At 42.5% G+C, this 12607-nt stretch overlaps 1 protein-coding gene across 1 annotated transcript in view; it reads left to right on the forward strand.

Annotated features, from left to right (window-relative positions):
• The first annotated feature begins 619 nt into the window (after window positions 1-619).
• TTC12 (tetratricopeptide repeat domain 12) overlaps window positions 620-12607 on the forward strand; it is a 52045-nt gene continuing 40057 nt past the window's right edge. The window contains exons 1-6 of the mRNA XM_077964296.1: window positions 620-1213; window positions 2260-2332; window positions 9359-9522; window positions 10074-10095; window positions 10693-10770; window positions 11611-11732. Coding sequence (XP_077820422.1) covers window positions 2275-2332; window positions 9359-9522; window positions 10074-10095; window positions 10693-10770; window positions 11611-11732 — 444 coding nt within the window. The 5' untranslated portion in view covers window positions 620-1213; window positions 2260-2274. The remainder of the gene's footprint in view (window positions 1214-2259; window positions 2333-9358; window positions 9523-10073; window positions 10096-10692; window positions 10771-11610; window positions 11733-12607) is intronic.

Consider the following 12607-nt stretch of genomic DNA (forward strand, 5'->3'; position numbering starts at 1 on the left):
GAGTAATAAGACTCCAGTATCCCTCACAGCCAGCCGTGTGTGAATTACTCTTTCTTTATTGCAATTCCTCTGTCTTGATAAATCAACTCTGTTTAGGCAGTGAGCAAGGTGAATCTGTTGGGCCATTACAGAACTTTAACCATGAACCGTATGAGAAAGTGCCATTTCTCCATTTCATAGATGAGAAAACTGAGGATTAAAAAGGTTACTCAAATAATTCTCCTAAGGATAAATGTGTAAATCTTCTAACTCACACATTTATCAATGAACAAAACCGGATTCACAACTACACTGGAGACTTTACATTTTGGGCAAGGATATTAAGCTAATGGGAGTGAGACACCCCCTCTTCAGGAGAAAAAAGGCGAGCAGCAGGCGCTGCTTTAGAGACCAGCACTTTGCTTCCTCCGTCTCCCCGCGCCAGGCATCGGGCATCCCAACCTCGACTTTGGCCTTGAACTTGGCGCGCTCCGGAGCTAGAGCTCTAGGGTGGTGATCGCGGGCCCACGCCCGTCCCCGGTTCCGCCCCCGGTCCCGCCCCCCGGCCTTTGACCCCGCCCTGGGTCCCGCCCCGGGGCCCCTGGCTCCTGGCCCCGCCCCGGCCTAGGCCAGTCGCTGCGCCATTTCCTGTCCAAAGCTGAGCGAGTCAGGTTGGTGCTGCGGGGTGTCCCGAATACCCCGTGGGAGCTGGTCTGGACTGGCCTTCAGAGCCGAGCAGAGGACGCTGCTTTGGGCCCCAGAGCATGGGAAGGTCTCGGCTGCGGTCTGGGACCTGCTTGGAGGGCCCCGGGCCTGCGGACGCCGGGGAGCGGTTGCCGGGCAACAGTGCGGGCGGCCTGGCCTCTTTGCGCCCGGCGGGCAGCGCGCGTCTGGGGCGGGCTCGGCGCGGGGCTCGGGCACAGGCCCCCGCTGCTGCAGCCCTACCCAGTGAAACACCGAGGGCGGCGTCGCTTCGCCGTCACCTGGCTCTGGCCCTCTCACTCTAGCGTGGGGGTGACACTGGCCAGGCAGTGAGGACCCTGAGATCCATGCCCTGGGAGACAGGGGTTGTCTCCTGTCCCTGCACCCGCGTGCCTGCCTTCTAACCCTCATACCGTTGGGCAGGTTAATTCACTGGACTGGGCCTCTGTTCCTTGGGAGTTGAAAAGATTTGACCTGGAAGAAACCCTACCGATCATTCAGTTAAGCCGCAACCCCACCCCGTTTTATATAGGTAAGGGTGCTTCACAGTGAGCGCTCGTCGCGTGCCTGGTGCTTTACATCAGTCCCCAAAGTGTCCTCGTGGTTTCTCTCTAACCTTCCCATAGTATGGGTGAGGACTCTGAGGCTCGGAGAGGTTGTGACTTTAGCCAGAATCACACAGCTTGTAACTGGTGGAGATAAGGACACCCAGACTCAGATTAAATCACTCGCAGTTTGTTCGTGGCAGATTACGTGTTAGAATCATGTTACACTACTATGAAACCTGGCCGTAAATCAGAATCACCTGGAACGGGTTTAAAATCTACATTCGTGGCTGGGCACTGTCCCGGGTTTACTGACTCGAAATCTCGGGCTACGGCTGAGGAAGCTGTATATTTAACAAGCTTTCTGATAATTTTTATGATCTGTGGATGAAGCACTAAGTACCGCTGGGTAGACCACGGAGCCTTCTCACACAAAAACAACTATAAAATAATGTCTAAGGTACCTAGAGCAGAAGAGACGCTGGTGAGCATGGTAACATCATGTTCTAATCCCTTCAGCCAATTTGTACCCTTTCTTCACTCTTCAGAAACAAGCCAAAGGCGTATTTTAAACAGGTATGGACATTTGGATGCAAATTGCCCCAAGTTTGTTACCTGTCACACATCCACATTTAAGTTTCTGACTAGACCGGCCTGTCATGATCAAAGTCAGGAGTTAGTGTATTTCTCTATCCTTGGCAACCTGTCATCTGCTCTCTCCTCATCTCCATGCCGGGTCCCTAAATCGCCGGGATTGATGTTAGCTTTGGAAGAACTATTTGCAGAGCGTTTTCTGCACTGAAAGGAAGGCTGGAAGCTTTGTGGAAGCATTGCCGCACATAAATGAGTGCCTCTTGGCCTTAAATAGCAGTTGGAATGAAACGGATCACCCTACTGTTATTCATTGACATTTATAAACAAAACTGTCATAAAAATAATCACTTGGCTCTTAGTTTTAGAATGCTAATAAGCCTGACCATTCTGTTTAGTGCTTTATTATTATTAATTTCATCATTTATGCTGCATCCCTTAGGGATTCCGGTTCACAATGGATGCTGATCAAGAGAAAGATCTGCAGAAATTTCTTAAAAATGTGGATGAAATCAGTAAGTACTAGTAAATCATAAATTAATTTTTGCTTGAGAGAGGTGGAGTAGATAAAGGGAAGTGATTACTCTAAGTTCCTGGGTGGCTTGACAGGTTTGTAACTCTCAGGGAAAGAATGTAATTGAAATTAAACAGAAGGGTATTGAGAGGCAAGTTATAGCCTCGGGGCCGTATTTTCTGGCTGTTAATTGGTATCAGAGAAACTGTTAACATTCTGATAGGAATTCAGGCTGATGGTTTTCCTCCATATTTTGTATCCTTCTTTGTGGAATCTGGTCAAAACGAGCTGCTGTTTCCTCACTGACAATGAACCTAGCTGTTCCCTTCAAGGGTCTAGAGCCTCATTGATCAGTGTGAGATTCCTCCCGTTTTAGAGTAGAGCCATTTCTGTTTTAGAGCTGCAGAGGCAAAATCAAATGGCTTTCCTTTAGAATCCATCATATTACATGGATGGCTTATGATCATCATTCCCTTCTCTCCCTCAAGATGAGAAAGTCCTTTCCCAAGCTCAGACAGGTTGGATCTCAAAGAATATGTACTGTGATCCCACAGGTCACTTTCAGGAATTTCCAAACCTGTCAGTCCCTGTTCAGGGAGCTCGTTTGAGTCTAGAAACAAACCAACCAACAGGCAAACAGACCTTCCATAGTAAATACAAGAAATATGTTGAAATTGCTGCTTCTAGCAGATTGTCTGGGTTTATAGAATCAACTGGTTTTAAAGCTAGTTTGGGTGGCATCATAAATGATACATGTATAATGCCTTGTGTGCCTCATGGGCCTGCTCATCCCTGAGTGCTGTTCCGTGGAGCTCTGGCCTTGGCCCACTGCTGCCTTTCTCTTCAGCTGGTCTAAACATGTAGCTTTACCTGCCACCAGTATGCTCATGACCCCCACATCTACGTGGACACTTAGCCTTCTTTTCTGAGCCTCTGCCTCTATGATCACTGTCGTACCTACTGTATCCCACAAATAACTCAAACTTAAATGTGTCCAAAATTGAGGCATCATCTCTTTCCCTCCCCTTTGCTCTCCCCCTCCCAAATAAAACCTGCTTCTCGTACCCTCCCCTTCATCCTGGTCTCAGTTGGTGACACCACCATCTAGAAATTTACAAGTATCTGGGACTCCTCCCACCTCATAACCCTGCATCCAATTAGCCATCTAGTTTGGTTGGAGAGCCATCCTCTCCAACCCTCCCTTTGTTCTGGTTCCTCTCACCCAGACTATTTCAACAACCCCCTGATTGTTTTTCCTATCTCCAGGTTTATACTCCCCACAGAGTAATGTATCTAAAATGCAAATCTGACCCAGACACTTCTCTGCTTGGATTCCTTTTGCAGTCACAATAAATCCCAAGCTCTCATCAGGACTTAAGTCCTCCCATGACCTTGTCCTTACCTCTCTCATATCTCCCTACCTCACGCTTGAGCAGCAATAAACTGCTGATAGTTTCCCCCACACATACTCTGTGTTTCACACTCTGCACTGGGTCTTTGCCATTCCCACTGCCTCTTCATCTTTTTTTTTTTAACCTGGCTAACTTTTATGGATACTCACAGTTCATTCAGCTATCATTTATACCAGTGCTGTACAATAGAGCTTTCTGTGATGATGAAAATTTGCCATAATCCTCACTGTCCACTATGGTAGCCACTAGCCACATGATTATTGAGTATTTGAAATGTGGCTTATAGCTCCACTCTGTGTGGTTAGGATTCTGTGTGTTTATGGCTGCAGCCCAGGTTTGAAATGTGGCTTGTTTCAATTAATTTAAATTTATGTAGCCACATGTATATAGATTCTGTACATTTACTTCTTGGGCTCTTGCTATGTGTTGAGTGTTGGTAGGCCCTAGAGAATATAGTCAAAGAATTACCTCTTTTCATGGTTTCAATAGTCCGGTGAAGAAAACAGATATTAAACAGTAATTTCAAGTGTGCAATATGAGACACAGAGAGAATTATAAAGTGTAGGGATCTAACCCAGCTTTGGAAGGTTGTATTAGTTTGCTAGGGCTGCTGTAACAAAATAGGCTGGCTGGCTTAAATGACAAAATTTATTTTCTTAGAGTTCTGGAGTTTAGAAATCTAAGACCAGGGTGTGAGCAGGTTTGGTTTCTTCTGAGGCCTCTCTCCTTGGCTTGAGGATGGGCACCTTCCCGCTGCACCTTCACGTGGTCATCTCTCTGTGTGTGGATGTATTTGGTGTTTCTCTTCTTATAAGGACACTAGTCATATTGGATTAGGGCAATAATTAATTACTTCTTTAAAGGCCCTGTCTACAAATACAGTCTTACCAGGAGTTATAGCTTCAACATGTGAATTTGGCAGGGGGGATGCAATTTAGTCTATAACAGAAATCAAATTAAGTTTTCCTGAAGAAGTGAGATTTAGGCAAAATGTGAAGAGTGAGTAGGAGTTGGTCACTGAGGAGATGACAGGGGACTATTCTGGGTGGGAAGTAAGGAGGCAGGAAAGCTAAGAGTGAAGAAAGAGTGTGGTGCTTTTGAGGAAGTGAAAGAATAAAAAGCCCCATATAGCTGGAAAGAAGAGATCAAGGAGAGAAGAGTCCAATCTGAATATGGAGGGGCCATATTAGGAAAGACCTTGGAAACCATGGTAAGGAATTTGTGTTTACCCTGAAAGCAGTAAATCCATTCCAACTAATTTATGTAGTGACTCTTCCCTCAAGGAGATGGAGCATCTCTACCCCTTAAATGTGAGATACATTTAGTGACTTGCTTCCGAAGAGTACAGTATGGAAAGAGAGGGAAGAAAGTAACTTTACAGTGGAAAAGGTTGACAAACACAATTTCAGACAGATGATCAAGGTTAACCTCCTGATAAATCACGCTGATTGCATGCATCCTTGATATGCCATAATGTGCCATGGTCTTTTTCCCCAAATCCTGTAACCCAGTCTAACCATGAGAAAAATACCAGATAAACCCAAATTGCAACGTATTCTATGAAATACCTGATCAGTACTACTCAAAACTATCATGGTCATCAAAATAAGGAAAGGGTGAGAAATGGTCACAGCCTAGAGAAGCCTAAGGAGACATGACTAAATGTCATATAGTGTTCTGGAGGGGATCCTGGAATAGAAAAAGGACATTAGGGAGAAAAACAATGAAATAAGAATAACGTGTGGAGTTGAGTCAATAAAAAAAGTTAATTAAAAGACATGAAAGAAGAGCTAAATAAATGGAGACATATTTAATCATAGGAAGACTTATTTGTTAAAGATGTCGATTTTTAAAATATTCTATACAGTAAATGCAATTTAAATCAAAACCCCCAAAGTAGTATGTACTAAAATTCAGCAAGCTGATTCCAAAGTTTACATGGAAGAGCAAAGGACCAGCAAGAGCCAAGAAAACTCTGCAGGAAAAACAAAAACAAAAACAAAAACAAAACAAAAACAGGACAACTCTCCCTAGCTGATGTTGAAGATTTATTATAAAGCCATAGTAATCGATGCATGGAGGTTTTGGTGCTGGAAAAGACAATCAGGGGAAAGGAATGCAGAGCCTGGAGCAGACTCGCACATATTACAGGGCTGATGAGACACATTGCTGGCAGGGACTTCTCAACAAATAATGCTCCTGCCCTACATGAAAGTCAACTCCAGGTGAATTACATACCTTAATGAGAAAAAAACTTTAAAACTTTTATAAAATACCATAAAATAGTATATTTATAACCTTACTGACACAAAAGGCCTAAATTGTAAAGGAAACGATTGGTATATTTAACACATTAAGATTAAAAAGAAAATCTCTTCAACAAAATATTCCATAAAAACAAATGAAAAGACAAAGCATACCCAAGGGGAAGATGCTTGGAAATACATGTAACCAGTCCAGAATATACAACTGATAAGGATAGGAGACGGGAATAGTGGGTAGGAGAGGGTGGTTCCCTGGCAAAGACCCCACCTTCAGGCCTGGAGTTCTGCAGCCCTAAGTGGGAACAGGCATTTCTGTTTTTGTGCCCAAAAAGTTGCCTTTTGGCCCGCCATGCTCCCCTATCCTGTGCTCATATAAACCCTGAACTGCAGGCTCCAGAAGCAGGCAAGCAGGTGAGGAGATGAGGACACAAGCAGACAAATGGCAGAATGACACAGCAGAGCAAAGAGGAGGAATGTCTGAACGCTGAGAGGAGTTTGGCTGGGAGCAGTCAGAGGGCAGTTTGGCCCCTGGATGGCCAAGCTCCAGGGGAAGATCATCTTTCCATTCCATCCCCCCTTCCAGTTCCCCATCCATCCCACTGAAAGCCACCTCCACCACTCAATAAAACCCCACATTCATCCTTCAAGCCTGTGTGTGACCCGGTTCTTCCGGATACACAAAGAACCTCAGGATACAAAAAACCTTGTGAAAAGGCAGAGGATCCATCGAGCTGGTTAACACTCAAGTCGTCCACAGATGGCAGGGCTAAAAGGACACACTGTAACATGCTCCCAGTTGGGCTCCTGCACTTGTCTCCCCCTCCCCTCAGGGGTTTGAGTAGTAGTGGTGACTGAACAGGCAAGCCACACCTCTGTCACATGTCCTGCGAGGAGGATCAGAGAACTCCCCTGTTTCACAATCAAATCAACCAGGCATGGTGGTGTGTACCTGTAGTCTTAGCTACTCAGGAAGCTGAAGCAGGAGTATCACTTGAGCCCAGGAGTTCAAATCCGGCCTGGACAACATAGCCAGACTGTCTCTTAAAAAAAAATTTTTTTTTTTGAAAAGAAATTATGTTAACTAGTAAGAAAGAGACAATGACCCAATAGAAAATTGGCCAAGGATAGGAGTAGGCTCTTCATAGAAATCCAAATGGGTGCAAATCAGTAAGAGGATGCTCAATTCCAATCACATTCAGCAAAATACATATTAAAACATTAATGAAATACCATTCCCATTCATTACATTGACAGCAATTAAAAAGTTTAACCTAGCAAGTGATGACAAGAATGTAGAAGAATGGGAACTCCCTCTTGTACACTTTTGTAGGAGTAAAAATTGGTGCAGCCACATCCTGAAGGATTTGTAACATAAGTGCACAGGGAAATATGTAAATAAAGGTATTCAATTCAGCATTTATTTACTTTAGAAAAAACTAAAATTAAAAACCACCTGGCTATCAATAAGAGAATGGATTAACTATGGTATATATAATGGTTTAAATGAATCAACTGAACCATATGTATCAAGAACAAATGTCTAAAGCATCTTAAGAGAAAAAAGTAAGTTGCAAACGAATGCACATTTTATACAACTATTTTTAAAAATTGTTTAAATATTGTATACACAAATATTCTGATAGATTGCAAGAATGGTTACAAATTCCTTTCTTCCTATCAAGGGTGGAGCCTATTTCTCTACCCCTTAAATCTGGGTTGGTTGGCCATGTGCCTCACTTTGACCAACAGGATGTTTGCAAACATGACACACACAGGCTTGAAAAGTGCATGTGAATTGGGGCTTGCACTCATGCCACTCATGAGAAGGTAAGACACACTTCCCCTCGTTGCTCGCATTTCTCAAGCCAACAGCCAGCGGACTTTCTAAAGCAGAGCCACTTAGATGACTGACAGTTGACCATGGATATATGTGTGAGTCCAGCTGAAACTGGAAGAACTGGCCAGCTGAATCCAGCTCAGATTGTTGACTTAGAGAATTGTAAACTAAGCCACAAAAATGGTGGTTTGTTTCAAACCACTAAGTTTTGACGTGGTGTGTGATGCAGTAAAATCTAAATGATACAAATACTAAGCATTAAAACATGCTGGAGAAAAGATACCATTAACTTATAAATGGCATAGAAACAAAAATGTTATATTACTTTCTGTATGCTTGAAATATTGTACAATTAAAAAATTTCAGACTTCCTTGAAGAGTCAGTGGGAAATGAAGAAATTGGAACAAGAAAATGTCTTTAAGAAGTTTCATTGTGAAGGGGAGGAGACAGAGCATTAGGAGAGATTTAAAGTACATAAATACATTTAGGAAGAAGCTGGTCGAATGGAATGGGTTGAAAATATTGTGCAATAGGATTATTAATTGGTGATGCAGGGTTCCTGATTATGCAAAACATGACGATGGACTCCTGGGCCCAGGATAAGGGACTAACCTCACTGAAGAATGGGCACTTTTTCCTGGTAGGAAGGAAGGATGGATGTAGGTATAGGCAGTTTCGTAGTTTTAGTGGCAGGAAGTTGATGCCATCTCTCTCCTCTGAATTGATAAATAAGGTCATCTTTTTGAGATGGTCAGGTTCAGATTACAAACTGTTAAAAGTCATTGGGGGAATGATAGGATATCTTGCCTAGGATAACAAGGATTGCTAGGCATCACTGAAGGTCCAGTTGAGTTTGGACCAGTCCCCCAGGCATCTATCTGTCTCCTTCAGTACTTAGCATTCCTAATACAGACTGAGAGAATTGGGTAATTGAAATCATGTAGAGCTGGAATTTTGTCTGTTAGGTGGGATAGTGGGGCAAGGGAGTTGAGTATGTGGGCAGGATGACTGCCAAGTGATTGACCATGGAATCTAAGCTGGACAGGCAGTACAGTGAAGACAGGTGAGGATAGGGTTAAGGGCTGTTGTTTTGTGATTTCGGAGCTGCCTATACTTACATGTTTGTCTCCCACACAAGTTCATAAACTCTTCAAAAATGGATCTTTTTTTATTCATCATTGTTATCTATAACATCAACATAATATCTAATAATGAGTTCTCCGTAAATTATTGTTGAATTGAATAATGGCTTAACACTCTGTTCCTTAAAGCTAATAGCTACACTCACCTGCAACTTTTTTCTAGGCAAAAAAAAAAAAAAAATATATATATATATATATATATATATGTATGTTAATTTTTTCTCATTGGTTCTGCTTGCTCTATTTTGCTTTTGATTGCGCTATTTTTTTTCTTTAAGATCTTTCCCATACATTTTATGCACCATCCTTTCTAGTGAATAGAGTCTTTTGAATATCTTGTTTGATTAAGTCACATCTGATTTCTTCTCTAGCCAATTTAATTCAGGAGATGAATTCTGATGACCCAGTTGTGCAACAGAACGCTGTCCTGGAGACAGAAAAGAGACTACTGCTTATGGAGGAAGACCAGGAGGAGGATGAATGCAGGACCACCTTGAATAAGACTGTGATCAGTCCTCCACAAACTGCTGTGAAGGTTTCTTTTTCTATTGAGAAGTTATATAAGTACAGACAGTGAGAAGACCTACACCAAGGCAGTAGTTTCATCTCAAACTGTCCGGCGAGGCTGAAATGGTCTTTTGTTTCTTAGATTCATTAGATTTATTTTTTATAAGAAAGTATAAAATTCGATTTTTTTTCCTTTGATCTTTCTGGGTTATCTTTGAACAACCCTTTGAATCTATTTTAATGAAAACTTCGCCTCTCCACCCCCTGAGCTTGTGTGATATATTTAAGCTGTACTTTTAAGGTAATATATTCTAACTCATTTCCAACTCATAAGCCACAGCTGAGGTCTCTTGACCTGGGCAGCCTTATTTTGCAGACTCGGTCCCATAGCAATTGTGCCCATAATCAGGTCTCCTGATTTAAAGCAAGCCCCCTGAATTCTGATCTCTTCAGTTTTGATGGTTAAAGGAAATGACCTCTTGTTTGTAATTGATTTGCCTTCTTGGTTTATATGCATATAAATTAGAGAGTGGTTTTTGAAATTTGTTTCTTTGTTTTTATGATAACCTACATCTACAGAGTGCCGGAGAAGTAAACTCAGGTAAGGATAGCATCTCTCTTCCCAATTTTTATTCTTTATATAGGACCAATTTTGATTGAGTGTAGCTCCCAGACCTTTAAATTATTGCCTCTGGGCTTACAAACAACCTGTGAACAAAAACCTACTGATATCACATCCCATTCTGTTACTAGTGGTCAGCGCGAACGTCCCTGAGAGGTTTTTCTCTATTTTCTGTTGGTCAACCTTTTGTAAACTCAATTCATTTATTCTGTATCATCCAATTTACCCTGTTCAAGGGATCCAGATAGTTTCTCTGTTGCTCAGCTCAGAAGCTCATTATGCTAAACAGAACAAAAAAATCTGTCTTCAAAGAAAAACTCTTTTAAAAAGACATAATTCAAATTTGAAGCACAGTCATAGCCATCATGTATAATAATAAAGCACACAGATTACCATTTAATGTCAAATTAAGAAAATGTCATTTTAGTTGCCTCAGAATTGTGTGTGTGCGTGTGTGTGTGCCTGTGTGCATATGCATACGTGTGACTCTAAAGTAACTCTTCTGAATTTGAGCTAAATAACTGATTATAGTATTTGGATTTTCCTTTTTAATATCTGAAATTACCCTGCTGTCAGAGGCCTTCTTGGCATCTGTGGAGAAGGATGCAAAGGAACGAGCCAAGAGAAGAAGGGAAAACAAAGTCTTAGCAGATGGTAATTGTCAGTCCTTACATTTCAATGGTGGGATGATTTGTGCTAGAAAGAGCACACGAAAGCCTGAATGCTGACATTTGAGAACATCTAGATTCCCAGTGGTGAGGTTTGTGATGGGCTCCAGGCAATGGAACTTGGCCAGAAGGAAATCGTTGGTGGTCTCTTCTCTGTTCCTGCTGCAACAAGCAGGGGGTAGGATGTACCTACCTCCAGTGAAACCTCTTTCTAAAGCATCCCTGTGCACTTAGCAGAGCAAAGTGAATCGTACTAAACAGTGCTCAGGAAGTAGTGGGGGGTGAGAGTGAGCTGCCACTGGCTAGCCTAAGGCATAGATGAAGAAGTGGAAAAGAAGAATAAAACAGCTGTGAGGAAAGAGAGGAGAAATCAAGGAAAAGGAAGGGATGGGATTGTGTATGTTGTGGGGAGATATATACGATAGAAGAATGTTTTCAATTTATTTTATACCACCCAGGGCTGTGTGTGCTGCAGGTCTGAATGATTCCATCTTTGTTGGGAAAATTAATTATTTGACCCTCTTTATGAGACACCGAATGCACAGATTTGGTCTCTGTGGCAAACTTAGTATGGTTCTGAGCCTCGGTGCAGAAACGTTTACTTTTTCTGAGAATCTACTTAGAAGACATGGGTGGATTTGGAGAAAAAAAATATACTTGAAGAAGCTGGTCCTGAAATATCTGCAGAGAAAAACAAATGTTGAGTCCCTTTAGGATCAATAGAAGTGAAGACCTTCAAAGTAGAATTGGAAAATCGGGGGAATAAAGTCTGAGAGATTTTCTGATGTGTGGCGAGAGCTCACCTGTGTGACTTATATTCCCATAGCCCTAAAAGACAAAGGGAATGAAGCATTTGCTGAAGGCAATTATGAAACAGCTATCCTGCACTATAGTGAGGGTTTGGAGAAGCTGAAGGACGTGAAAGTGCTGTACACCAACCGAGCCCAGGTCAGTGAGGCAAGCATGTGTCCATGGGGCTTTCTCAGGGAATAGTTACCACTAAACCTGGGAAAACAAAGATGAGACTAGATGTTGGACTGGGAAATGTTTATAAGAACTGGCTCTTGTTTTGGGTTTGGGAGGAGCTGACTTATACGTAGCATTTACCAGTTTCCATGATGCAAATATTCTCACCATGATCTAATTTGAAATCACTGCAGGAGGACTTGGGAAGAACTGCCCATTATCAGCTGTCTCCATAGTATAAGTCAGTTCTGTCATATCACTGATGGTGACCATGCACTTGTCCCTGTGGATAAAGGAGAAAACTAGTGGAATGAAATGACCTATAGGACCTTAGAATTCTGCTACCAACAGATTTCTTCAGCCTCCTTTTTTGGTACTAGTCTTAACTCCTAGGGGATGCCCTCCTATTAGTTTCTCATTCGTTGTATCAGTCTCTCTTTAAGATTCTGCGACGGGGGTAAAGTGGATAACAAGTGGTCCTAGAACCAATGTCTTGGAAATTTTGGGTTTCTTAAAGTTTTTATGCCTTAGTATGTGTCACAAATGAGCTCAGTTTCTTGGAACACCAGGTAAAAACCACCCAGATGTTTATTTACCACTTAATGAAGGGGTGGGCTGATAGCTGTCAACTGAAACAAAACCATCACCTGTGACCTTGTGTTTGAAAAGTAGTTTAGTTTCTGTGTGGTAGAGTTCTCTGCCGGACAGGCCTGAAAATTTGGCAGATTCGTGGACGTAATTACCCCATGGTCAGAATATGTCAGCAGGACCTGTGTGAGGTGGACTTGGCGATGCCTTGTCATTTGCAAGAGGGAGAGGCTGCAGCAGAGTCCTCATCAGCTCCAATTTCCCTAACT

The sequence above is a fragment of the Macaca mulatta genome, chromosome 14 (assembly GCF_049350105.2).
Source record: "Macaca mulatta isolate MMU2019108-1 chromosome 14, T2T-MMU8v2.0, whole genome shotgun sequence".
NCBI classification, from domain to species: domain Eukaryota; kingdom Metazoa; phylum Chordata; class Mammalia; order Primates; family Cercopithecidae; genus Macaca; species Macaca mulatta.